Source organism: Platalea leucorodia (genome assembly GCF_965183815.1).
Source record: "Platalea leucorodia genome assembly, chromosome: 15".
NCBI classification, from domain to species: Eukaryota; Metazoa; Chordata; class Aves; order Pelecaniformes; family Threskiornithidae; genus Platalea; species Platalea leucorodia.
The window spans coordinates 2,753,214-2,780,857 of record NC_138837.1 but is presented as its reverse complement, the minus strand read 5'-3'; the positions used below and the strand labels follow the sequence as shown (position 1 = coordinate 2,780,857).

The 27,644-nt window shown below is 46.5% G+C and overlaps 1 protein-coding gene across 3 annotated transcripts; it reads left to right on the top strand.

Moving 5' to 3' along the window:
* The first annotated feature begins 164 nt into the window (after positions 1–164).
* GSN (gelsolin) lies at positions 165–27,632 on the top strand. 3 transcript variants are annotated; one of them, XM_082327835.1, is made up of 17 exons: positions 165–258; positions 14,825–15,026; positions 15,991–16,145; positions 17,280–17,441; positions 17,675–17,824; positions 18,077–18,166; positions 19,113–19,245; positions 19,699–19,787; positions 20,607–20,822; positions 21,650–21,783; positions 22,591–22,681; positions 23,243–23,413; positions 24,816–24,990; positions 25,272–25,396; positions 25,933–26,010; positions 26,706–26,766; positions 27,240–27,632. In XM_082327835.1, the coding sequence occupies exons 2-17, from the start codon at positions 14,834–14,836 to the stop codon at positions 27,407–27,409; spliced, it is 2,193 nt and encodes a 730-aa protein (XP_082183961.1). In that variant the 5' UTR covers positions 165–258; positions 14,825–14,833; the 3' UTR covers positions 27,410–27,632. The 3 variants fall into 3 exon arrangements, with proteins under 3 accessions (XP_082183961.1, XP_082183960.1, XP_082183959.1); XM_082327834.1 differs by lacking the exon at positions 165–258 and adding an exon at positions 924–983; XM_082327833.1 differs by lacking the exon at positions 165–258 and adding an exon at positions 13,403–13,598.
* The last annotated feature ends 12 nt before the right edge of the window (positions 27,633–27,644 follow it).

Here is a 27,644-nt window from a genome sequence, read left to right as displayed (position 1 = left end):
GCCGCGGCACGCAGCGGGGCCCTCGCGGGCGGCACCGGCGCCGCTTCTGGCTTCGCCGCCACGGGCGGCCCCGTCCCCAGCGCCGCGCCCGCACCCCCCGCGCGGGCCCCGCCGGCCGTTACCGGCAGCCGCGCCCCCTGGCGGCGGGCGGCGGGGCTGGGGCGCGGCGCGGCCCGCCCCCGGGGCTGCCCGGCCCCGCCCGGCCCCGCCCGGCCCCGCTCCCGGCAGCTGCCTCTACCCGGCGAGCGCCAGCAGCAGGTAGGGCCGGGCCGGGCGTCCCGCGGGGAGCGGCGGTGCGGGGCGCTGAGGGGGGCCGTGAGGGGGAGTCTCCTCCCCGCGCCCCCTCCGGCTGCCGCACGCCGGGGCTGAGGGGGAACAACCGTGCGATGCGCGCCGAGGGGGCGCGGGGCGGCTCCGGGGGGCGGCGGTTGTGGGGGGTACGGAGGGAGGAGGCGGCGGCCGTGGCGGGAGCCCGGGTCCGGTTCCGACGGCATCTGCGAGGACGGCGGCCGGGCTGCGCGATCGCTCTCCGTGACTTCCATCGGCGCAACGCCTCCGACTTCGCGGCGCCTCAGCCCAACGGTGGCCGTCCCTCAGAGCGCTTGGCTCGGTGCGTTAAGCCGCCCGGGGCGGGTCGGTGACACACCCCGGGGCAGGGGGGCCGCGGCACGGCGGAGCCGCTGGGCCGGGCCGCAGGAGCCACCTGTGAGGAGCGGGGGCCGGGCCGGGGCGGCGGGGCCGCGCTGCCTCCGGGCCCGGGGCGCCCGCGAACGCCGGTGCAACCGGTGCGAGGCCCTTCCGTGATGGGAACAGCGGGGGTTTTGTTTGCTTTGTTCTTGGCCTGGGGGAGGAATGTTTGAAAGCTCTATTTGAATAGAAATTCAAAAAATGTAGACACTTAAAACGTATTTAAAATGTTTCCTAGGAAGAGTGTTTAAAAAAAAAAAGTTATGGGGATGACTTGTTTCAAGGAGGCCTCATTAGTAAGTAGATCCTCTTTGAATAAAACTGCTTTGAATGTTATTTGCTTTTGGATGTAAAAAATCCGACTTTGCTAACAAGGATGATACTAGCATTGTTTCCCCTTAAGTCTCTTATTTTTCTTACTGATCATTACAATTTCCATTTTCCACTAGCAACTTTCTGCATGATGCAAGTTTATCAGCAAAAAAATTTCCTTTGCTGGGGTATGGCATGGCTCAGCTTAGGGTGTCCTACTCTGGAGTCAAACGAGGGTGGGGGTTCCTTAAACATCTCTCGTCCTGTAGGTTTCTCAGGCTATTTTACAGAACACTGTATAACATCCATCTGGGCAAATAAAGCGAAACCCGAGTACCGAGGAATAGGTCTCGCACAATCTTGGCTGTGGCAACTGGTTTCTCTCATCTTGCCCATGAGATAATTTATTCCGTAATCGCTACTACAGAGAGGTGAGAGATCGAAGTTTAACCCATGCCACTAGCAGAGAGAAGCAGAAGTCAGCCCTGTTTAACATCTGCTCCGCAGGGTGGCTGCTGCTGGCCTTACAGCCGCCTCCCTGCCCGCCCCGCGCCGTCTGTGCTAGGTGTGCTTCCAGGCTCTGGATTGAGCTCGGCTGTTCACCTCCAGAGCAGATAACGAGAATGCTGTCCTCTGGGCTTATGCGCCAACCCTGGGTGTCAGCGTTAGTTTATCTGTCCCATCGACAGGCCCCGTTGCAGGACTGACTTGCTGGAGTGGCGAGAAGTCCAGCTCCATGGATTTCACTAGAATTCGGCATGAAGACAGGGCAGGAATTGTAGTTACAGCTCATCGGTGACATAGGTGGGTGGTGAACTTCTTAAATGTTGGGTGTTTAAATACAGGCACGGATTTTCCAGTGGTTGTCTGAGTGTTTAGATAACAATTCATTTTAGTGAGAGCTGAGTACCTGCGGTGTCCCCAGGAGAACGTCTCCCGCTCTTGGAAGAGCGGAGGCCTTCTCCAGCTGGATGATGTTCCAACGCTGTGGGGAAAACACTGGGGAAATTGAAGCAGCCATCAATCTTTGGCTGCTTCTGAATATCTAAAGGGTGACAAAGCAAAAATGCTACTGCTAGTTTCAGCTTTGATTTTACTGGCACAAATCCAGCACATTTGTGAATTTGTTCCTTTCATCACCAAAGCAGGGATGTGAGATAGCGTTTCACAGCCGAGTTTCATGGTTCTGATAATGTTACCAAGGGGGATTGCTGCCAGCTCCAGCTAAAAGACTGGCTGTCTGACATGTTGCATTACGAGGCTATTTTTGTAGATACTTTATATTCTTTTACGAGTGCTTCAGCCACTTGCTGAGTTTGTAGTGTGGTCAGCAGTGTCTCTAAGGGGGAGCGCTTCTGCTGTGGAAGAGCAGAGGTAAGAGCCTTCCCACAGGACAAGAAGCAGCAGCTAGCTGTTTGCAAAGACCCGTACTGAACCAGTGCTTCCCCCCACCCCAAGTTCAGATAAAATAACTTTTTGGTGTAGGTTGGGTCTTTTATAGAGTCCCGGTGGGAACTAAATCATTCTTAAAATAGCACCGTGACGTATTTTGTTACTGAGGATTTGTATCTGCTTTCAACTCACTTTCCATTTTAATTCCCGTCTCAGACATTAGTGTTGTTACTGAGTAGCATGTATATGGCAGAGGAGGTTGGACAGGAACATGCAGCTTCACAAACCAACTATTTCCCAGTTTTGCTTTGGAATCTTGACACCAAGAGAAACGGGTTTTTTTCTTTTTTTTTTTTAAATACGAGCTGAAGCGATCAAGTTGCAGATTGGTTGCAGTAAAGCAGAACATGGTTAAACACAGATATAAAGTAGCTTGGGCACAATAACTAACTACTGTCTAGGAAGAAGCAGCTGCTCTTGGGTTTTGTTTGCTTTCACAGCACTTAGGAATTGCCATGTGAGTAATCTAGTTCTGAATATGTCTCTGCCTGATTGGTATCAAATGCTTTTCATGAAAAGGCAGAAAATTCTGATATGGGCAATTTGTCAGTAACAAGTTGTCTATTACTTCTGTTGATTAGTGGTTGTCTGATTCTCCAAACCAGGTATTTGATATCCCTTCTAAAAATTTAAACTGAAAAGAAAATTGTATATATTGGTATTTTATATGTCCGCTTGTAATCTCCTTTGAATCCTTTCAATCTCAAGACTCAAAAGATGTTCTGTGCAGTGGCTTTCAAAGGTCACTGAGGTTTTACATGAAGAAGAAACCCTCAAGTTATCTTTTTTTGTGCAGCTTACCGCTTTGTGTACTTCTGTCATGTCACTTGTTCTGCTTCTCACAGCATTAGTTCAAGTCCTTGTCTTTTCAGTCTCTTAATCATTAATTAATCATTAATTAACTTAACTTAATCATTAATTAACTTCAGACACTAAGAAGACTAAGGGAATTGGAAAGAAATGCTCAGGATGATTAATTCTTTTCCCATAAAAGCAATAAACTTGCTGGAGTTCTCAGCTACGAGCCATGCTGGAACTTTTTTTCCCATATCAGACACAAACTCCCTAGGTGGGGATAGTGCACAGCTATTGAGCCTAAAACTGTGTTTTGTCAGTTTGTGAAGTATTTTTCTGCAGGAGGCTCAACAAAACAATGGTCCTGTGAAAAGGCAAGGCAGTCAGATACAGTCCTCGGGGCCCAGGGGCAGAGAAGCTGTCGCGCTGGTTCATCAGTATCTCCTCTCTGAGGCAGCTCACAGCAGCTGTTCAGACAAAGGAAGAGAATGGAAAAATGCAGGGGCAGTTTTTCTCAGGTCTGTCCTTGTGACTTTTGGCAGTCAAGAACTGTCGTGATTAGGGATTTCCTGAATTGAAGGTCGCTTTCAGATTTTTTTTTAAAGTCAGGAGAATAAAAGTAAATGAACTGGCAGTAGGAGTGTCTGCGCAGACTTTATATGCACCAGGCCTGGATTGCAGAGGATATGCTTCTGCCTCATCTCTGCTTCCCAAGAAGTCACGGGCATTGGCAAATTTCCAATATTTACATCCTGCAGTCTTCAACTCCCTGATAGCAAAAGTACACCGATTGCCAGAGTAGATTCATCAGGCCTCTTATTAGCTGCTTGGCACACTGCTAGGCCTCTCTTTTTTTGTACACGTACCGATATGTTCATACCCTCCGGCTACAGCTACGCCTCTGGTACTTGCCTGATCGTAGCGGGGAATGCTTCTCTTGCAGCAGCACAGGGCCTGTGCTGTCCGTCACTGTACAGAGGCGCTCAGGCTGCTGATCCGGGTGTGTATGCAGGGCACTGGAAGCTGTCACTGCTAAATCCCATCGTAGCTGTAATCAGATCAGACAGTGTTCATAAGATGTCAACTTTGAGTACTTCACACCTGCTCGGTGGAGGAAGGCATGGTCAGAAAAATTAGGAAAGGAAGTAGCAGCCTTTAACAGTAAGCGTTTGACTCTCAGCAGGATTGCCAACTCTTTATCTCTGATAATCCACTGGTGATGCATTTGCAAGGTTAAATAGAGCTCTGACATTAGGAGAATTAAATGGAGCTGCAGCAGGTTTTTCCTGGGGTGCTTTGCAGCGCTTGGCAACCTGAAAATGCCAGAGGGGAACAGCCATGCTGGGTCACGGACCGGACCGTCGGCTGAGGGAGGGTGGTGGTGCCGCCGGCGCTGGAGTGCTTGCTGTGGTTGGTATTCTGGGGGTTTCTGCCTGTTCACACTTCCCTCTGGAGAATAACCTTTATTTTAGTTTGTCTGTTTGTTTTTCCCCACCTTGGGGTGGACTAGGACTTAGCTGGTAACTGCATCCTCAGTCAGGATAGTCAAACCAGGTTGCCAGGTTTTTTGATCAAAATTTGGGATGTGATGGTGACTGGGTGGAAGGGTGCGATGGTAAAGACTCTGAAGTTTTTGGGTTTTTGTTTGTTGGTTTTTTTTTTCCTTTTACCCATTTGAAAGTGTTCTTTTCTGACTACAGGCTGCTTTTGGTCTTTCCCTTCTCCTCTTCTGTCCATCCTTCACCTCCCACTGAGAACCTGAAGGGCTGGAACTGATCTCAGCTGATGTCCCAGCACAATTGGGAGAGGGAGAAACAACTGTTTGTCTGTATTAGGAGGTAGTCAGTCAGTGGGATGCCATCCAAAAACAAAGTTTAAACATATGTTATTTACTGAATGTTTCCACACACAGTAAAAATACAGCTACAATTCAAAACAGCGTCTTTAAAACACTGGAGGAACTGAATCATCCCAGGATCTTTCAGGATGGACGGAGGCTTCCGTGCTGAGAGCTAGCACCAGTAGGACTTTCCCTTCTTCCAGGCTGTCTGCTTTGAGAATGCTTGTGGTTCCTCAACACCAAAGCCTGAATCCTACTAAAAATAAAATAAAACAAAAACCCCCTCTGTTAATGACCAGAGGCAGAGCTGCAAACGCTTTGCTATGAGGAAGTCGGGAATATTTTGGCATGTTTGGTTATAGCATTGCCCTCTTGTGGCTGTGTGCAGCGGGGATGGGAGCTCCTGCTGCCAAGGCTGGTTTTGGAGCGGAAAACAGACTTTGTAAGGAGGTCTGTGTCTTCAAGCCAGAGTCATTAATGCAGTGGCCACACCTGCATGTGTTAGGAGAACTGATAGCAAAATGGAAAGGGGAACTCTGATACCTCTGTATGTCTCCACGCTCGTTTACTTGGAAGTGGGTGTTTGTGAAGAAAACCGCTGCCTGTGAAATGGGGGTCCTGTCTCCTGGTGCAGAGCTGCCTGCAGTTGCGTGTGCTGGGTGCGGGGCTGGAGCAGCAGGTCAGCCTCTTTGCCTCTCAGAGGTGGATGCAGGTACCAAAATCCTGCACTGGCTGTAGCCGTGCCTCGCGTTCTGACCAGTGTCCCTGATCTAGAAGCAGCACTCTGATTTGGAATGTATATTAAGGGAACTAATTTCTGTTAATTCTGCGTTGCTTCCTGTCTCACGTGGAGGTTTTTGAGATGGAAAGAAGAATTCTGTGTGGAGCTGATTTGGACGGCGGGAGCTGACTGAGGCAGAGTTTCTGTGCAGTCGCCCTGGGCTCCCGCTGCAGCAAAGCAAAGCGAGGCCGGGCCCCGGGGTGGGCTTGCTGCAGGACTCGGATGTGCTGTGCTGCGCTGCATCCATGTGGCATAAGGCAAACTTTCACCTACGTGATTTTTACTCAAAAATCTCTTACTCTCAACCCTGATATTTGCATAGACTTCTCTTGTCCTTGTCATACGTGTAGCAATGGCTTAATGTAAATCCTTGCACCTAGTGGCCTGTGTCTGATGCTGCGCTTACAGTGCAAGGCCATGTTTCATGCTTCCCTGTTGGACTCGTCTTAGGCCATCTCTTCTGGTTTCCAGCCCTTCTTCTCCAGTAATAATATATTACCGTGTTCTTCTTTGGGTTATGGATAATGGATTGAACAGGCTCTTGTGCTACAGAGGAATGTATTGGCTAGTTCTCAGGAGAAAACCAGTTTGCATAAAGTTGCAGATCATTTCCCCTGTACGCAGTCAGGACCTGGTGGCTGGAGGAAGAACATCTGTGTCATTTCCCTGCAGCTGACCACAGGCATGTCTTCACTGCCTCCATGAATGTGTTTTGGCTGTCACCACCAGGTCTCTCTACGGGACATAATCTGGGATGGTAGTCATATTTTAATGTGCTGGATTATGTCTTACAGGTTACATAAGCACTCCTTTAAGACATGTTTTCAGCACTGCACAATGATTTGTGTTTGAGTATAATTCAGGATTCATTTTTGCTCACAACTGAATGAACGCAGTCAGTGGTTGCCACTGATCCATACTTACCTATGCTGTGTGTATTTAAGTGCATGATTCAGCTCTCACGTATGCTCTTAAGGCAGGGCTTCTAAACAGTTGATTTTATCAGCAGATTTTCTCTGGGTGTGTTTCAGATGGGAGACCTATATATTCTCCAAAAGTTTCTCCCATGTAAGTAATAATCTTCCTGATTTACATGAGTGCAGCTGAGAAGAAACTCAGGCTTTTGTATGGAAGTTTTTAGCCTTGGTGCATTGGGCTGAACCCTCTGTGTTTACTAAGGGGATCATATTCAAAAGGTAGAGAGACCAGAATAGAGCTGACATGACTCATAATGCAAACAAACAGCTGGAAAAAGTGAACAATACTCAAATGATCTGGGTGTTCTAATTTGCTAAAGTGGTTTAGTAGGAATTTTAACTTCTGAATGCAAAAACCCACTTGCCAGTTGTACAGATAATGCTGTACTTCATGTCCAGGACTGTTGATCTGAGTTCTTCTTGGAATCCGATGCGCATTTTAAATGAAGGAGGAAGCTGCTGAAGGGACAACGCCAGTTTGAATTTTTTGGATTTGTGGCTGGCTGCGTCTGCTGGGATGTAGCTGCTAGGAACACCATTAGCTATACTGCTCCTCATATAGGGAACTGAAATAGTTTGTGGAATCACCATGGCTAGGGTAGGAGGAGGCTCTTCCATGCCCGTTTTTCTTGTCCCAAATAAGCTTTGTTTACTAGCTTCTTCAAGGGATGGAAGGAAAGGGGTTGTTTATAGTTTCATGTATATATGAATTTAGTCTGGAGACTGAAAACTGATCTAATCTATCATTTTGGGTATTTTTCAATGCCTATCACCTTGGCAAAAAAGCTGAAATCCCACCAGATTTATTTTCAGTGGCTTACTGAAGAGTTAGTCATAATATATACCGTTTTGGCAAGGAGGCTATAAGGAATAGACAAGTATTTTAGTTTTCAGTGTGCACTGTCATCAGCTGTTAATACTGTGCTGAACTGTTCCTTTCTCTGTTTTATGCAGCATCGTGTCTTGAGTTTTTTATTGTCAGAAGGTGAAGGACTGTAGTGTTAAACTCTCACAATCTTTGTAAATTCATCAGCATTTTTATGGGTCGGCAAAGGATCAGAGAAAAAAGAAATGGCTGCATGGGTAGTCAGAAAGTATAGATTGTTTTCAAAGTGTAGAAATAGCTAAACCTGAAGCAAACAAATAACTTTATTTGTGGTACGTTTGATCCCGTCAGTGTCATTATTTCAGACAGTGATCTGGAGAATGCAGCTCGTACTTGGGGAGCGGTACTGTCGTTAAGTACAACCTGTTGATTTTGTTGGGAGCGATCATGCTAGTAGGATTGTATGACTTTGCTGCTTGCAAAACGCAGTGACTTATGGTTTTCCTGTTGCAGCAGAAATACGGTGGCGATTTACTTCTTCTGGCACTTGATATAGGAGGTCGGGAATGCTGTGAGAAAAGGAGTCTTTCTTTTCCTGAGGAGATATATTATGATTTCTTTGGAGCAATCCATATTCTCCAGGCAATTTTTGGCAAATAAATAGAGGGCAAGAGAGCATTAGCTGGGTGGAAATGCAACGGTTTGCCCCCAAGGTGCAATAAGGATTGGTGCACGAGAAGCTTTTTTGCAGCATGAATGTTGTGTGGATACAGACTCAGTTACTAAGATTTACTGTCCTCCCCATATTTTAGAAATTCAGTCTGTATTTGCAAGTTATTTTGATGCTCTGTAAGTATTATCCATTAAAATAAAAAATACAGCCTTTGCCATTTAGAAATGCAGAATTTTTTCCAGAAGTAAGCAGCAGGTGGTTTAGATACTCTGTGGTGTAATAGTATGTTGGCTGCAGACCTTCCTGTGTGGGCTTTGTTTATGCAGCAAGTTTAGACAAATTAACTGAACCTATCATGAACTGGAGCCCGGAGCTGTGAGTGAGAACAGCCACATGGTGTTCTGGCCTGCCACCCCGCATTTCACAGGCTCGCTTAATGCCGCCAGGCTTTCCTGAGCAGCCCTGTGCAGGTAAGTCCTTACTATATTTGTGGGTGTGAATTGCCACAAATTAGCTGTAGCTCCAAAAAAATGTTATGCTCAGTTTTTCTGGTAAGTGGCCAGTTACTGAATAAAAGCTGCAAGGAGAGTAAGCTGTTGAACAGTGGTTTTTCAAATGTGAGTTCTCTCTCTGATGCGTTGTGAGACAGAGGAAAATAAGCCCCCTCACCCCCACAGGCACTGTTTCTTTTAAACCAGGATGCTGTTAATGTAGTGATCAGACCTTTGGGTCTCTGTTTCATGTAAATACTCACTTAAAATGTCTCTTTCCATTGCGAGACATAGGCCCCTTTACAGCTGAGTCTATTTACATGAACCACTGCACTTATTTCTTTTTTCACCCACTATTTTTACCAGCAATTTTCCACCTCTTCTTTTCCAATTGCCCATCTTCAGTAAGTATCCAGAAAAAAAAAAAAACATCCAGAAGCATCACTGAATGGCTTAAAAACATATGTGCTCTTTATAGTCTTAGAAACATCAGTGTACAAAGTGTTGTGAGGAAAGCCCCATAAGCTAATATTTGCTGTGTCATATAGAGGAACTGGCTACTAAATATTTATACCCATTCCATCATATTTAATCTTGCTTTAATAATTATTTAATTTAAAAATTGTTAAAATATAATCATTACTGTCTTGCGCATTTTGTGTTCTGAAATACTCTGGCAATCCCAGAAGTCAGAGGATGTTTTGGTTGAGTGTGTGCATTCCTTCAGCTTTGGTAAAGCTGCTCTGGATGTTTGAGGTTGAGTCAGGATCAGACTGGAGCCTAACAGAATAAAGATTTTTCTCCTCTTTTTTTTCCCTCTGTCAGTATTGGATGATATTGTCTCATAGAAAGACACTGTAGATAGCATCATTAGATGCTTTAGGTGGTGGTAGGTGTGAAGATGTGGCAGTGTATGTGAGGTGGAGGAACTAGGCATTAATTATTCCCTCTAATGGACTTTGCAGTGTGATGAGGCAGACTAGGAGATTGTGGGCTCTGTGTCCACAGGTTTTTCTGGAAGGGAAAGGACATTCCTTTCAGTATAGTTGTGCTGGGCCACATCTAAGCAGTGCAGAACTGGGCACCTTCTTGGCAGAAACAAATTCAGAGGAGAGTAAAGACAAATGGCAAAAGTGCTGATGGCATCAATTCATGAGGGCGTAGAGTGACTCTGTGACAGGTGAGTGGGAGGCAGAGCCACAGAGATGAATGTAAAGAGCATAAATGGAAGTATTTAGGGAGGGAGGCAAAGAGAACTGTTTATTACAAGTGGCAGGGTGGAAATAAGAAAGGTGCTTTGGGTTGGACACCAGGAGAGAAAAGTACTGAGTCCTGGAGCAGAGGTGGTGGAGACATCAGCTGTCAGGGCTGCCAACAGCACCATAACAGAGAGGATGCACAGCAGGGCAAGACTGTCAGGTTTGCCGAGCGGAGACACTGCACGGTCTCTCTGACTTTTCTGGCCTTTCTTCTGAAGCAAGCAGCTTCCAGCCTCAGGAAAATCATTGAACACTTTCCTGAAGAAGCAGTCTCGAAATCCTGACATTGGTCTGTGAGCCAGACGCAGACTTTTGCACGGTGTCATCTTCCCTCACATACCAAGTCTCATGTTTTGTGTTTGGTAAATAGGGGGTATATCCCTGTAATTATTTCTGTAGGCCAGTCTCCATTATATGGCATCCTCAGCTAGGCCTGTCGTGATTGTGTTAACTGCACATCTGGATACCATAATAAGTTGTTGTCTTTCACTGTTTGCTCAAATCATTGGACTTCTTAAGTTCTTGTTTTTGTCATTATGCAGCCAAGTGTCATTCAGATGATCCATCTGCACTGAAATCCTGTATTCCAAGCCCTTTCCTTGTTTTCCTTAAATAACTTTCCTTTGCATAAGACATTGGCTCTGCTTAGCACCCTTTCTGTGACTAAGCTGGACAGTTTTATTAACATCAGCTTGAAATTTGCCTTTTTCCCATGTCTCCAATGGGACACCCTTTTCGGTAGGGTCCTGGCAATCTCATCTGGCATATGCCCTCAATAAAACGTCCAGAGCACAGATTTCTGTGGCTTGATTTAACAATGCAACATTTGCTGACAGCAGTAATAAACCATACCAGCTGTTGGAGTATATTGCACTTATTCCCTTCAGACATGCTTCAGATTAATCTTTACCACAGAACACTGTAATATACAATTTATTCATTGTAGCCCTCTTTCCCTCTTTTGCCTGTATTTATAGTCTGCAACTAGTTGGCAATGCAAGCTTGGACTGAGGGCAAAACTTATAAAATGCCAAGTTAATTAGAAGACCAAATAAATTGTTTTTCCAAAGTGTAAGATATGCTTATGAGCATATATCTGCAGATTACAATATATCCTAAAATGGAATGCTAACAAGGAAGATTATCCTAGTTTTTTTCACCTTCAGTCTGTGAAGTTTGCCCAAGTGTGGCACTATACGGGTAGTTATTAATAAGAAGTCCAAAGTATTTTTCCATTTGGAAGGGACCCATCTCTTTCTGACGTTACACAATCCGGTCATCATGGTTGGGGTGCGCTGCAGCTGCAGAAGCCTTTCACGGCTGGCTTCCTCGGCGTCGGGCTTCCAATGGCTTTTTCACTGGGTCTTAGACCTCTGACACTCTGAACTTCCTTCACGGAGATCAGACATACCAGCAAGACAAAGACATTGTTTTTATTATTTATTTCAGTTTGAGCATTTCCAGTGAAATTTTCCTAAATCAGAGTTTGCCAAGGTGACATTTCAAAACAAAATGCATCAGCTTGGACAGCAGAGAAGCAGAGTGCTCTAATGAGAGAGAGAGAAAGAAAATGTTCTCACGGAGAGAGGAGAAAGCACAGACAAAGTGGGGTCTGATCTTTCCTTCATGGAAGTTTTGTTGTGGACTTTTGTGGCTGGGGGATTTGGCCCCTTAGTGAAGCATCTTTTGAGAGATTCTGAAAGTGGGAAGGAACCTCGGGCTGTCAAAGAGTAACCAGCGGCACAGCCACACGAAGGCGTTAGTTGCGTTCCTCCTAGCATTCTTGTTCGACCTTCCAGAATATTCATAGCCCCGCACCCAGGAGCGTGGCCGAGGCAGGTCTTGGCGTACCCGTGGGCAGTGTTTGGCAGGTGCTGTATCGCGGCCGCTGCTGCGTGTGCCTGCAGGAGCCAGTCCACCCGCCAGTAAGGGCATAGGGCTGCTCTGTTCCTGGGGTGCTGCAGTGGAAAGTGGGATGCAACTCTTTCTGCACAGTTTACTTACAGCAAACACGTGGAAAATGTGATGGATTGACTTGCTGAAGCATGCGACAGTTGAAAGAACAGGCTCTTTACTGGTGGCAGATCACTGGTTTGCTACGATCAGCCATACTGTGTTGTAATTCCATTGAACTGAATTCTCCTCTCAGGGTCTTGCTACACCCTCAGTAATATTTGGTTGTGAAATTACTGAATTAGCTCTTGTTCTGTCACCTACCAGACTCCTAATACGCTTTTGCTAACACAGGAGCTGAAATACATCGGTCCCTCTCAAACCCCTCCGGAGTGTATTACCCTGATAGTAGCTTGTGTGGAGATTGCATTCAGGCGCAAGACACACAAAGCACATGCTGAATTTTGCATCTTGCTCCTCTGACAAGTGCAGAGAGATGAGGGCGTTCCCTCCATCCTCAGGTTATTCGGTTGTGTCCTTTCAGTGCTTCCCTGTTCTTCCGTGGCCAGAGCCGGGCAGCGGGGCTGGGGCAGGGGCTGGAGCACAAGGCTGGGGAGGAGCGGCTGGGGGAGCTGGGGGGGCTCAGCCTGGAGAAGAGGAGGCTGAGGGGAGCCCTCATCGCTCTCTGCAACGGCCTGAAAGGAGGCTGGAGCCGGGGGGGTCGGTCTCTGCTCCCCAGGAACAAGCGATGGGACGAGAGGGAACGGCCTCAAGCTGCGCCAGCGCAGGTTTGGGTTGGATATTGGGAAAAACTTCTTCCCCCAAAGGGCTGTCAGGGCCTGGCCCAGGCTGCCCGGGGCAGGGGCTGAGTCCCCATCCCTGGGGGGATTTAAAAGCCGGGGAGATGTGGTGCTGAGGGCCATGGGTTAGTGGTGGCCTTGGCAGTGCTGGGTTAGCGGTTGGACTCGATGATCTTAAGGGTCTTTTCCAACCATAACGATTCTATGATTCTATGATTCTCATCTCCAAAATCTCTTTCTCTGCAGCCCTTGCCATCTGGCACAGCCTTTCTGTTCCTCTGCATCTCATCAGCTTTCCATTTATTTGCAGTTTTCAGCTGACAAAATGTTGCCTCTGTTGCCGATGTCTCTTAATTTCTTCCTGTCTTATTGGCCTTATGACTAGATATTTGGCTTGTTTGAACATAATTGCACTGCCGGCTGTAATGGATAGCATATTGTCTTGAGTTATTGCCTGCTGGGATTAAGCATCTGCAAATGGCTGAAGGAGTCTCTGGGACTTCCAAGAGGTCTGTTTGCACAAACACGTTACGCCCCTGTATTGCGGAGGGGGTGGGTGTGTTTGTCCCTGATAAAAGATTGGCTTCTGCGGTTCATCTTCACTAGCAGCAAGAGGAGGAGGGAGCTGGGACTCCCTACAGCTTCTGTAGGAGGGAGAAGCCCATCTGCTGCTAGAAATGGGCAAACAGGACTTCAGTTCCATTTTTCTCACCATTTTTTGCACCATGGCTCTGAAGCTGAACTGTGTTAGCTCCATGTCTGTTGCTGGGCTTGGATATGTTGTTACAGCAGCTGTTGTGCTTTCAGCTGTGGTAAGTGATTAACGTCACAATTAAACATTGAAAAACTTTTGTTTTTCAATTACTTATGAGCGTCACACTCTCTTTTAACTCTTTCTAAGGAGTTTGTCCAATTTTATAGTGGGAATTTGGGAGAAACGAAGTCAGGCTGACTGGAATCGTAGTGTTAAAAGTTCATTGTTTTCCATCTTTGTTTGATGTCTGATTTCAGCTTAGGAATCACTTTGGTAGCTAACTTGCTATTTTGCTTTCTAGTTTGTAACATTCTTTATTTCTGCCTTGAAAGCTGAGCATATTGTACTTTTGTCCATCAGCTGCTGTGAACTATCTTCTTCGTCAAAATACTGGATGCTTCTAATATAACATTTTAATTTTTTCTTCCCTGTTACCTGATACCACTCCAAGGCATGCTGTAATATATGGACAAACTTCCTTTGCCAATACGACAGAAATGTTTTCTTTCCTTTCAGTATTACCAAAGTGAAATCTTTTATAATACAGTTACAGGAAAGTGTTCATTATGTTTGAAGAATGGCTCACATGTTGTTAATACATCGCATTAGTATGACAACACACAAAATTGCAATGTCCTTAGGACGGGATGTCGTGTACATTAGTGCAGTTCCTATAAGGGAACAGTTACACAGAAGTACTGAAGTAATGTGTCAGGACAGAAGAGATATAAGAAACCTGTTAATTATATAACTTTGGTGATACTCACAACATTTTCCTGAGAGAGCTGGATAAGTTAACACAGGTTTTAGGAAAACTGTAAGTAATGTTTGTGCAAGATGTACAACATGTATAGTTAAAAGGCGTTTATTTCCTACAGTCTTGAACATCATGCAGCATTTATAGAAAAGAATAGTCAGCAAGGGGATTAGTCTTTCACTTAGGTGCCATCTTGAAAAGCTATAAATTAGTAAAGGAAATAGGTAGAGTAAAATCAGTAAAATGAGGAGAGGTAGACAGAAGACAGAGAAAAGAGAGTCTAGGAAAGAGTAAGTCAGGAATAAGCCAGGAATTAGAGTTGATTGGAAGTGAAAATTAACAGTGATCAATTGAGAGACTTCCCCCCCCCCCCCTTTTTGTTTTTCTTCCAAATTCAGTGCAAGAGAAAAAAGGAAACTTTCTACTTGTTGCCTGAAACAATAGTTAAGAGATCAGAAGCAATATAATTTAAACATGCGCTTCCTTGTACTGTGCGTATTGAACAACATTCTCTGTCTCGCCCCTAGCCTGTCAGCATGGTGGAACACGCTGAGTTTTCGAAGGCTGGGAAGGAACCTGGCCTTCAGATTTGGAGGGTCGAGAAATTTGATTTGGTACCAGTGCCAAAAAATCTGTATGGAGACTTCTTCACGGGAGATTCCTATCTGGTGCTGAACACCATCAAACAGCGAAATGGGAACCTCCAGTACGACTTGCATTTCTGGTTGGGTAAGTCTGATGGGAGTACCCCTGCTGATCGGGGAGCCCAAAGGGAACTCTGCTCCTCTCACTACAGCCTTGTCCACTAAGTCTTACCCAAGGAAATAAAAAGCAGAACTGGCAGTACAGTGAGAATGCGAATTTGGGTGTGTATAGTGCTACTCACCTTAAATATTTGAAATGGTTTCTGCAATCGTGAGTGCAGCCATCTCTGTACCCAGAAATACCTTTTTCTGATCAAGATGCCAGAATAAGTCCCTGTTCTCCAGAGGCTCACAGAGAAGACAAGATCTCAGATGAAAGGGGCAGCTGAAGTCCTTTCTATTTGAGAGGATGGAGGTCGGTTGTTATCCTCCTGACTCAATGAGTGGGATTTTTCCCCCTTGAGTTCAGACCTCCTGACTGGCCTTCTGCAGTAAATGTCACCGAGTCACACGGCAAGGCTTTCTCCACATCCTGCAAAACCAGGACTCTCTTGACAATGGTTAAAGCTGTGTAAGATACTTGCACGGTGGCTTGTCATATCTGCCATCTGTCAATAGGTTTTCCACACCAAAGAGCTCCAAAGAGGCAAACTGCTGTGGAACTGGTGCCCCATTAGTATCTACAGCCTTCGTAAAGCCTGGTAATGTCTTCCTGCAGATTCATCTGTCTGTGTGTTTGCTCCATAGCAAGTTTCCTTCCAGGACAGGGTGAAATGGCAAAAGAAAAGTGAATGATGCCTATCAAAGAGACAGCTGTGGAGGAGTGGGGCTGCAGCAGTTACGACGGCATTGTAAGCCTGCCAGAAAAATATACAGTTTATACTGCTGTTTGGAGTCATTATTAGAAAAGTTTGGAAATGGCCATTCTGCAGACCTTCCTGCAAACTAAACTTCCCAGTAATCTGCTTTCTCCCTGCTGTTTTTGCACAGTTGAACGTAGAGGCAGAAACCCTGCATTCGCTCCAAGTTGTTGCCTTTTCATTTCTTAGGAGATGAAAGCTCTCAGGATGAGCGTGGGGCAGCTGCCATATTCACTGTCCAGATGGACGACTACCTTCAAGGGAAGGCTGTTCAGCATCGCGAAGTGCAAGGCCATGAGTCCCCAACTTTCCTCGGGTACTTCAAATCTGGCATCAAGTACAAGGTAGGTGATGACTGGGTCTTTATACTACCAGGCTGAATCAAGTTTGCAAGAAATGACATCCTGCCCACTGCCCCATTCTCAGAAGAATGAGAATTGCCCTTTTTCCAGTTGCTTAAAACCCATTCTCAACCAGATGTTTTCAATGAGTTGGAACTGACAGGGTGGAGAACAGCAGATCCCAGTGGGAGAGCTTTGGCTGAATTAATAATACACAAGCAAAGCCCCGGGAAACTTTAGGAATCGAGGTTTTGTTTTTCTTCGAGAAGCAGAGGAAAGAACAGTCCCAAGACGTCTGGAATGAATTTAAGAAACAGTGATCTGAGTTAATGGGAAACGCCTACCCAGTAGATTTAATTTCTCCCCACTTACATAACTGAATTTGACCTTTCCAGTCTTTTTCTGTGCTTAGCCCACCTCCTTAGCATGCGTAATGTTTTGGTAAAGTAGATGAATAGTAGTGGTAGCTATTCTTCCATGCCATTGCAGTAAAGTGGAGTAGAATAAGTAGAAACATACAGTCAAGAATGGTAGTGTGTTAGGAATCCAGTGGCACAAGGAAAGTGATACCAGGTCAATGCTTGCCAAGTGCGTACGTTTCCTCATGCCTAAGACTTTCCTAGTCTTTCTGTTTCCCTTCTTTCCCCCTCATTTGTTGTTACTTTCATTCATTTGAATTTGGTTGTGCTTTTTTTTGAGGATAACTGACATTAGTCCTGTTGCCTACATTGACAAGTAATTCCAAGTATGTCTTTGTCAGCAGAGAAGGTGAATCCTGAGTTTGGGATAATTTCTGGTAGGCAGGACGTATAATACACATGGAAATACACTCTTTGCCACACCAGTCAAAATCCTATTAATGCCTCAGCTTATTGTGATCTTCTTCAAATTTGGAGATCTCCAACTGTATTGTACCGGTATCCCTTAGGTGCTATGGCAATGGATAGCTGGGATGTGTTGATAGATATGTGCTATACAAAAGCCCAGCCTGGGCAAACTAGCTCTCTCTGCCAGCTGCTGCTGACCCTCCTTCCCGTGAGAGGCAAAAACTGCTCACTGGTAGCAAATCAGTAGGATTTTCATTTTTTCTGAAGCAACAGCACAAGTCTGAATTGTTGTTTCTTCATTTTCCCTTAGGCTGGTGGCGTGGCTTCTGGCTTCAGGCACGTGGTTCCCAATGAAGTGACTGTGCAGAGGCTTCTGCAGGTCAAAGGCAGGCGAGCAGTCCGAGCGACGGAGGTCCCTGTGACCTGGGAGAGCTTCAACACAGGGGACTGTTTCATCCTTGACCTCGGCAGTGTAAGTACCATGTAAAAGACAAGTTTAGCAGACTGGCAGGGGCAGGAGATGCCTTTAGTTCATGTAAGGATTTTTTTTTCCGCACTCTGTTGAAGCTCTCTCAAGTGTTGAGCATTCTGAAACACGGTATAGCCAGTCTTTTAACACCTTTCAGTCCCAGCCGTACTGCCATCGTGTCTGGAGAGGGGGTTGTTACGCTCTGACAGCTGCACGGTCTTTCTCTTTTCCCCCAGAACATCTTTCAGTGGTGTGGCTCCAACAGCAACCGCCAAGAACGGCTGAAGGCCACCGTGCTGGCCAAGGGGATTCGGGACAATGAGCGGAACGGTCGCGCCAAGGTCTATGTTTCGGAGGAAGGATCAGAGCGGGAGGAAATGCTTCAGGTTATTCGCTTCGTCCATTTGTCTGTGCTGGAGTGGGAAGGGCGGTATGTGGAAGAACGGGCGGGATGGGTAGATAGGCTCAGCAGTGTGTGTCTTTACACACGAAGTGTTAGTGCTACACTCAGTTCAATGCAGACTTGCTCCTCTGAATCGCTGGGACGTCAGAGTGTATTTTCACTGGGGAAACAGCTCACTCTGGGGAACAGAGATGCGCTTGGACTGGCTGGTAATTTTTTTTTCTTTCTCTCACAGGTCCTGGGACCAAAGCCCAGTTTGCCACCAGGAACTTCTGATGAGGCCAAAACTGATACAGCCAACAGAAAGCTGGCGAAGCTCTATAAGGTAACAAGAAACCCTGACAAAAAACCTTGTGGCAAATGGAGTGATCTTGGCGCAATTAGATGGAGCTGGAATAGCAGAGAGGAGCTGAGCTGATCTGAGTCCTGCTTCTGCCTCATTCTGCTGTTAGCTTTTTATGAAGTTTTAGGTATGAACCTTGGGTGCTTACACTGCATACCCACGTGCTTTCTGTTGTTTTTATCACCGCTGCTGACTGTAGTGAGACAGCTGGGACTTTCCAGGAATTTTTGAGGGAAAGGCGGAGTGTGAAATGAATGGAGGAAGAAGGGAGTTTTCCTTTGTGTTATCAGGCATTGTGTTAGGAAGATGATAGGAAAGAACTAGAAATAGTGAGCCTGAGAACCAGGATCTACCCCTTTCTACGTCCAATGAGCAGGATGAAGCAATGATTTGGAAGGTAACATTTGCCATCAGCTGGTGTAGGTGTAGAAGAATGTCCAAGACTTTTTGGGAGGAATCTTCTCTACAGCAGTCTCTGGTAATGATGTGGTGACTGTCTGCCACGATGGTTTGTAACGTGGACCTTTATCCGTTAGGAAGTACAGGAGCTCAGACTATTAAACCCCGCTGACACAGAGAGGCCTATTCACAGTTACCAGGACTGTCCCCTCCAGTTCTTGGGTGCAGCTGGTTTGCTTTAAAAGATATTTCTTGGCTGCTTGTGCACCAAGGATATTTATAATTTTGGATCAATCTTTCTTTGATTGCATCTGCTTTGCTAGAAGTACTTGAAATCTTCAGAGAAAGCGTTCTGGTTTTGTCATACTGTTGCTGTGTCAAAGGTATCCTGTTTGAAAAACAATAGTGCCTGAAGCAGCCAATGCATTCAAATTTATTTCCCTTCCACTCCCTGAGTTTTGGACTATCGCCACAGAGCTGGAGGGCAACAAACGATGCCTTATCTAATCTCCGTGCTGTGTTATCACAGGTCTCCAATGGGGCTGGGACCATGGCAGTTTCCCTGGTGGCAGATGAGAACCCCTTCTCCCAGGCGGCCCTGAGTACGGATGACTGCTTCATTCTGGACCATGGCACAGACGGAAAGATCTTTGTTTGGAAAGGTACCATAGCGACGCGGGTGAAGCTGATGATGATCTTCATCCAGTTACCAATCCCTGTTTCTTTCAGGCTGGGTAGGGGAGCATACACTTGATGGTGGTGGTGCTTTTCAGGGCAAGTTCGGATAGCATTAAGAATCTCAGAAAAGCACTCTCATCTGAAATGTCAGGTGCCGAGGCACAGGGTCTTTAGGGTAGAGAATTAAAGGGAGAGTCCTGGGAGCCAGGAAGAAAAGATTAAATTAATATCCTAAGTAGAAAGGCAATTGTGCTCTCTCAGCCGTCACAAAAGGCATAAAAGAGACAGAACAATTGTCATTTGCTATTTGGCATCATCTAGCTGGAAGGCTGGGCCCTTCTACTGTTGCAAAAGGTAGAAGTACCTGGGACAGTTTCTTCTCAGGGTATGCAGAACTTTTAAAATGTTGACCTCTTTTCTCTCTGTTTTCATTAAAGGCAAGAGTGCCAACTCTGAAGAGAAGAAGGCAGCACTGAAAACAGCTTCTGAGTTCATTGAGAAGATGGGTTATCCGAAACATACCCAGGTAAGGACGTGCAGCCCACCTGCGGCCAACCCCCAGGCACCACTGGGGTTACTTTTCTGCCACACAGGCCGCTGACTCCAGAGCACGGCTCATCTGAAGTGTCACTAGCAGTCTTTCAAGCGGCTCCTGTTTTGGGTGATCTGCTCTTCTGCAGGGAGATAGTGCAGTGCTGCTCCTGGGCTAACACTGTCCTTAAAATTGTATTTACCCCCACACAACTAGTATTTAACATTTCTTCCTCTCAGATACCTTTTTACCTTTTCCGTGACCTTCTCCAAAGAGTGAAAAAGAGAAGGCGTAGCTAAACCTGTCCTTGTTCTTAGGGAGATAATTCTAAGGGCTTAACATCCCTTCAGCCTTCCGTAGAACTCACCTGAGATTGACTCTGCATCCTAAGCATACCGAGCCCCGTATTGTTGGTTGTGATAGTATGGGCCTTCCAGGTGTAGTTACAAAGAGGCTTAAAGATTGAATAACACTGGCTTGAAAGAAACAGATCCCTTCAAACTAGTGGTCACAAGCAGCAGAAAACAGGCGGTTTGTCATGTGTCTTTTCTCTTGGAAAAGATCTACCCAGTACGGTAATAGCTGGAGGTGCTCTTGATTGCTGCGTCTCTGGTTATGGCGTCAGTGAGACCTGACATCATTGCTCTTAATACCACGTCTTGGCGCCGGGCATTTCACTGCTGTGATCTCAGAAGAGCTGTACCGGGCAGTTCCCTGTACCCAGGGCTCACGGGAAGCAAGGAGTCGCCAGAGCTGGAGCTGTGTGGGATGGGGGACGAGGCTGCTCCTGATGGGCTGGCTCGTTTGTTTCAGGTCCAAGTCCTCCCTGAGAGTGGTGAGACACCTTTGTTTAAGCAATTCTTCAAGAACTGGCGGGACAAGGACCAGACAGAAGGACTGGGGCAGGCTTACGTTTCTGGACACGTTGCCAAGATCGAGAAGGTGCCTTTCGATGCTGCCACTCTGCACACCTCCAAGGCCATGGCTGCCCAGCACGGCATGGAGGATGATGGCTCTGGCAGGAAACAGGTGAGCAGTGACAGAATCCCTTTGGGAAGGTTTCCAGAATTTTCTTTGCTACTTGATGGCATTCCTGCAAGAGCAGTGAGACAAATGGAGGCCTGAGAATCATCAGCACTGCAGTTTCATAAATGCTGGGGGAATTTTAACACCAGAAATGCCAGCAGGGTCTTGAGAGTCCTGCAGCTAAGCGGTGTGGATGAGCTGTTAGTTTTGACCCCAAAATTTCCCTGGGAGCAATGCTTCACCCAACAGTGTGGACCCAGATTTCTTTCTCATTCCTCCTCGTCCCTGTTATTCTAGCTGTTGCCGTCACACGTGTGAGGGGTGATTGTCTCAGAGCACCCGTCTTACACCCCTGGATGTGTGCATTTGCGCATAGAAGCAGTGGTGGAGGCGGGCTTGGAAGGGCTGAGTACTGTCCAAAAGCCCACAGAGGTCCTAGCCAACGTTAGACTTGTCAGAAGTCCCCAGTAAAGCCTGAAAGCTCTCTTTCCTGCCCGTCTAACCGAGAGCGATGGAAATGATTGTGTCGGGTACAAAACGGGCATGCGTGCGGGCGGTGCCCGTAGTCTGACTCGCATTTTCTCCAGTGGCTCTGGCAGCGCTGATGAATCCCATCCCGGTCCGGGAGCTCGCAGCAGGGTAAGCTCAGCGTGCCCCGCTCCCAGGCCTGGCAGCAGGCGTGGGATGCCGGGCCTGGAGCGGCGTTCCCAGCAGGTGGGGCTGCAGGCTGCAAGGTCCGGGAAGGACAGGGAACGGGAGCTCTGTCGGGAAAGTCCGCTTGTTCTGCTGTCAGGTTGAACTCAGAATATTTCTGCTCCTCTCCTTTCTAGATTTGGAGAATAGAAGGCTCGGAGAAAGTGCCAGTGGATCCTTCGACGTATGGCCAGTTCTACGGAGGCGACAGCTATATTATCTTATACAACTACCAGCATGCTGGAAAACAGGGACAGATTATTTACACTTGGTAAGAAAGTTTTCCTGATGCAAGTCAGGCAACAGTGGGGCTATGTGGGGCTGAGAGTCCACTTGAAAATGGATCGCTGCTGGTTCCCACTTACAGAGGATCCTCGGGGGATAAAATTTCACCCTGGATAACCTTCCCTTGCAAACAAAACAATACCAGAGGTCTGGAATGTTTTGTTCAAAGTGGAACAATGGGAGGAATTACTGTGCTAGTATTTTTTTCTTTTTTTTATTTTCTTTTTTTCTTTCCCCAGTAGTAGTTACTCCCTTCTTTGGATCAAGCTCTAGTTCTTTTTGCAGAGTTCCTAATCTTTTGAGACCACTGTAACTAATTTTTGATACTCTGCCACCTCGGCTGGTGGCTTGTGACTGTTACAGTGCCCAGACCATGCCCTGAAAGAGGAGTTTTTCAGCAGGCAGTCTCACCGTGGTCTTCCTCCTGCCTGTCAGCAAGCAGAGAGGGCACAGGCAAGCTGTCTAACTGAGACAGAAAGGATGCGGTCTGCTGCATGTGTAGTTCCTGATAACAGTACTGACAGGCGTGGTTTTGAACCAGCTGCTAGAAAGATAATGGGAGACAGGCATGAAGATACTAAAGAATCTGTGCTTATTATCTAGAAAATGTCTTTATCTCCCTCTGTAATCACTGTGTTACAACACAGGATAATGAATTTCTCCTTCATGTTGAATGAAGTGCTGCAGAGGTTTGGTAACAAATGTTTTCCTTACCTTTTCTTGATCTCTGTAAGGTGTGTGTAGGGGGGGAAAAGGGCTGGAAATAAAACTCAAATTTTGCCTTGTCTTTCAGGCAGGGTGCCAGTTCCACTCAAGATGAAATTGCAACCTCTGCATTCCTCACAGTCCAGCTGGATGAGGAGCTGGGAGGCAGCCCTGTGCAGGTAAAAAACCCTAACACAACCATCAACCCAAAAAACCCAACACCGTGGGAATAAATTTTATAACTATATATATATATATATATAATAATTTTATAATAAATATATAAAATATATATATAATAAATTTTATAACTATATATATATATATATATGTATATTTAGATGATACCAACTGGCAGTGGAAAAACCCAGTCACGTAGCGGCAGCCTCCAGCCACGGCGTAGCCGTTACGGAGCGGCTGTGTGCCTAACCTCCGCTCCAGCTATTACGCAAGGAAGTTTTACAAGTGCCCCGTGTGAGACAGGAGGTTCTTACGGCTGTTAGTTGTTCCCTCTGTGCCGGTAGATCACTCACCAATTAAAATGAAATGCAATTGTGAAAGCTCAGTTGAAACACTGGTCTGGTTTTGTGCAGGAGGCCATAGCTAAGCTCCTGTGAGCAGCTGGGTGCTACGTGAATATTCCAGCTGGAAAGATGGTTGTCAAGGCCATTTCTAGTATCTCTTGTGCTGCTCTTCGGCAGCAGTTTAAAACTGACAGCAAGTTTCTTCTTTTTCTCTAGAAACGAGTGGTCCAAGGAAAAGAGCCACCTCATCTGATGAGTATGTTTGGTGGAAAGCCCTTGATTGTTTACAAGGGCGGAACCTCTCGGGAAGGAGGCCAGACTGCGCCTGCAGACACGCGTCTGTTCCAGGTGCGATCCAGCACCTCGGGAGCTACCAGAGCAGTAGAGGTATGTGGAAAGAGTCGACTTCCGTGTTGTATGCGTAGGCTCTGATGGGAACGTGATTCCTTTGAACAGAACAGGGGCCAAACTGAGCTTTCTGATGTAAACTGAAACACATTTTGAAAACTTTACCAACTGTTAAAAGATTCCTCTTTTCCCATGGGTAAGTGGTGATAATCATTATTTTCTAATTAGTTTATAAATTTCACCTTGAGTACCTTTAAGCTATTTTCTCTGAAGTCCCCACTAGATGCTGCACCCTGTACTATCCTGTACTGAGATACTTTTCACACTGTTGAAAACCATTAGGATCTGGCTGTTGGGACTTGTTCTAAGCCTGTGTGACAACAGTGCCAAAGACAGAAAGTGCTAAGTGCCCTGTATGCAAGTAGAACTTGTGCCAGCACATAGGTTAGGAGCCCTACCCCCTTGAAAGAAAATGCACACAAAAAAACCCCCGTGCAACAACAAGAGAGAGACTAAGTCCTAGTCAGTAGCTACAGGTGAGGCAAGAGCACTGTTTTTTGTCTGCAGCAACTTCGTAAGTTTCTAGCTTCAAGATGGCATTTCCTTGTTGTCACAGAGGAAATTACGTTAATGATTCATCAGCCTCGGCAGCAGGGATATTGCTCTACAATGGTCGCCCCAGCAAGTTGTTAAATCTCCTGTCATAACCATAAAGACTGGCAAAATGACAGATCCAAGCATCCTTGCCAGAGGTCATGTGTATCTGTAGATTACACATAGAAACACACAGTTATTTACTCTTCTCATATGATTAAGTCTAACTTATCACTCAGACACAGGCACACACAGAGCCACGAAGATGGGGAAGGGTTCAGAGGGGAAGCCGTACGAGGAGCGGCTGAAGTCACTTGCTCTGTTCAGCCTGGGGAAGAGGAGACTGAGGGGAGGCCTCATCGCGGTTTGCAGCTTCCTCACGAGGGGAAGAGGAGGGGCAGGCGCTGATCTCTTCTCCCTGGCGACCCAGGACAGGACCCGAGGGAAGGGCAGGGCGATCTGCCAGGGAGGGTTAGGCTGGACGTTAGGAAAAGGTTCTTCACCCAGAGGGTGGTGGAGCACTGGAGCAGGCTCCCCGGGAGGCAGTCACGGCACCGAGCCTGACGATATTCAAGCATTTGGACAACGCCCTCCGACACCTGGGGTGAATTTTGGGGTTTTCCTATGCAGGGACAGGAGTTGGACTCGATGATCCGTGTGGGTCCCTTCCGACTCAGGACATTCTATGATTCTATGAAATATACAACATATCTTATAACCTCACATGCTCGTATGGAATGTCTTGTCTGTAGTTTATTCAACGATAGGTGCTGATTTTTATTTTGAAATAATGGGCTGTGCGTAGAGGACGATCCCATCTGCCATGTGCAATGTTCCTTCTTTTCAGCTGGATCCTGCTGCCAGTCAGCTGAACTCCAATGACGCCTTTGTCCTGAAAACGCCCTCCGCTGCTTACCTTTGGGTCGGCCAAGGAGCCAGCGATGCCGAGAAATCGGGAGCACAAGAGCTGCTGAAGACACTGGGAGCTCGCCCAGTACAGGTTTCCGAGGGCAGAGAGCCAGGTGAGGGAGGCGCAACGGAGTCCGAGATCATTTCTGTGTAGCCGCATGTTCTCAGTAATTATTTCACGGATATTTGCTTTTGGCTCTCAGAAGAAGGAAATGGGGACATAGGCACAGAGGGGCTTCTCCAAAGTATCTTCATGATGTTTAACGGCGCACTCGTGTTTGCAGGCCTTTGGGACTTTCTGAGATGGACGGGTGCTTCAGGTCCTACCCAAACCATACTGCTGCTGTGGTTTCCATGAATAGTTGAAGCATCAGCATCTCTTTCTCTTTTTCAGATAATTTCTGGGCAGCTTTGGGTGGAAAAGCTCCTTACCGTACCTCTCCCCGGCTGAAGGACAAGAAGATGGATGCTCACCCGCCTCGTCTTTTTGCATGCTCCAACAAGAGTGGACGCTTCACTGTGAGTATCTAAGACAACAGTCAATTAATTCAACGTCCATCTGACAGAGCTGGGAGAAACTCGGTCCCAGCCTGCTCTGAGCCAGCCAACAGGCTGTTATACCTTGTCTTCCTTTGCGGCCTTGCCTCCAGAAGGGAAGCATCGGCACCATGTTTCTGCAGAGACAGCAGTTGCGCTGTTGTGTCAGCACAGCAACTTTCTGAAGCATCAAACTGGTCCTGCCCTGGTTAACGACTAGCATTCAGGCTGCAAATTTTAACTCATGATTCCTTCATGTAAAAGGAGGCAGCATTACAAGTCTTAGGCATGAGTGAAAGAGTTTCTCGAGGCAGACAGAGACTGATTTTGTGTTCTGTGGGCTAAGAACACTTCTGTGACGTAGCCTGAGTTGCACGGTCAAATCCTGTGCCGATGTCTTAACTTAATGCATCTCACCGACGAGAGGTGAAACTAGAACCTCTGCCAACTGCATTTCTCCTGTAAAGGTAAAATGGCGCTTGAAGCACGTGCTCATCTTTTAACCTTATGTTTTGCAGATTGAAGAAGTTCCTGGAGATCTGACTCAGGACGACCTTGCTACAGATGATGTTATGCTCCTTGACACATGGGATCAGGTATGTCCCGTTTACCTAGCGACGAGGGAAGCAAAGAACAGGCACAAATTGGCTCTGGATCGAGACCCAAGTCAAAACAGCTGGAAGAGTTGTTGTATTATGGAGTCCTTTCACCTTAGGCTTGAGAACAAGCGACCTCACTAGTGACACTGAGGAGAACTTATACACGAACTTGAGAAGAGAGCTGGTGTCCTGCCATTTCTTTGCTTAGCTTAAGGGCTGAAGAACACAGGCTGTTGCCTAGCGTGTCTGCTCCCCCAGTCTGGCAGCTTCTCGAGGGCAGCACCCGTGTCCCGCCTGGAGAGGACTGCGAACCGTTGTTAGGGCTCAGCAGTTTAAGATACTGACACATTTTCCGTTATTTTGCAGTAACAGACTGCGCATAAATCAGCCAAAAGGCAACTTAGAGATGAATTTTGTACATTTTATGTAAAAATGTTCAAACATCTGCTGCTTTTTTCTGATGTTAAGCTAGCGTATAATTTGTTCATGTATCTAGAATTTATGTAGATAAAATGCAGTCAAAAAGCTTCTCGTTATCTACCAATAGCTTTAGTCACGTAGGTCAGCAGCACGAGTATGTTCTTGTTCTGTGTCACACTCTGTTCACTGAGACTGTGTCTAAATTATCCCTTCTTTCATAAAGAGATCGATTGTTGCTGAAAGAATTCTTTTTTTTTTTTTTTTATCTTTAGGTCTTTGTATGGATTGGGAAAGATGCCCAAGAAGAAGAAAAGACTGAGGCCCTGAAATCTGGTAATGTCACATTTTCCTCTCTGAACTAACAGTTTCTTATTTTCCCACTAACTGATCATAAGGCAGGCAATTTAATATACTGAGAAACATACTGTCATCACAGCGTACAATTCAATGTTGCGATCAAAGGGATCCCATCCCTCAAGAAAGGAGGATCCCCAAGATCAGCGTAAAGAGGTGTAGCATGCAGACACGCTGTGCTCAACCCCCAACACCGAACAAGTATCCTTGTGAGGGTACGCGGCTGTAGGCTGCCACTGTATTACAGCATCTTATAATCCTAACGCCAGTTTTCTACCAGGTGTAGATAAAACCAGTGAGTGCAAACTTTTATGGTTTGTTTGGGTTTTTTTGTTTAAACGAACAATCTGAACTTGTATCTCCAGCGTCCGCGTAGCTACAATTGAGCTGTTTCAGCTGTTGCCCCGTGAGACTTGTACTCTATGAATTTCCTTCTACTTGTGTGTTTTCAGCTAAGCGGTACATCGAGACTGATCCGGCCAGCCGAGATAAGAGAACTCCGGTCACAGTGGTGAAGCAAGGGTTTGAGCCGCCGACCTTCTCCGGCTGGTTCCTGGGCTGGGATGACGACTACTGGTCCATTGATCCTCTACAGAGAGCAATGGCAGATGTGGAAGTCTAAGTAACGGGTTTTTTCTTTTTTTAAATGGAGCAAGTTTAGTGCCTTCAGTGCCTTCAAGAGCTACTTCCTCCTGCAGGATGCTTGTTAGCAAGGCAATGATGTTAATAGCCAATTAGCTGTGCAATAATTACCAAAAACAATCGTGACCAGTCATTGACCCTACTCCTTGCTTTGATTATATTTAATACAATAAAGCTTGTATGGAATATGTGAAGAATAGAAATGGTGGGGTTTG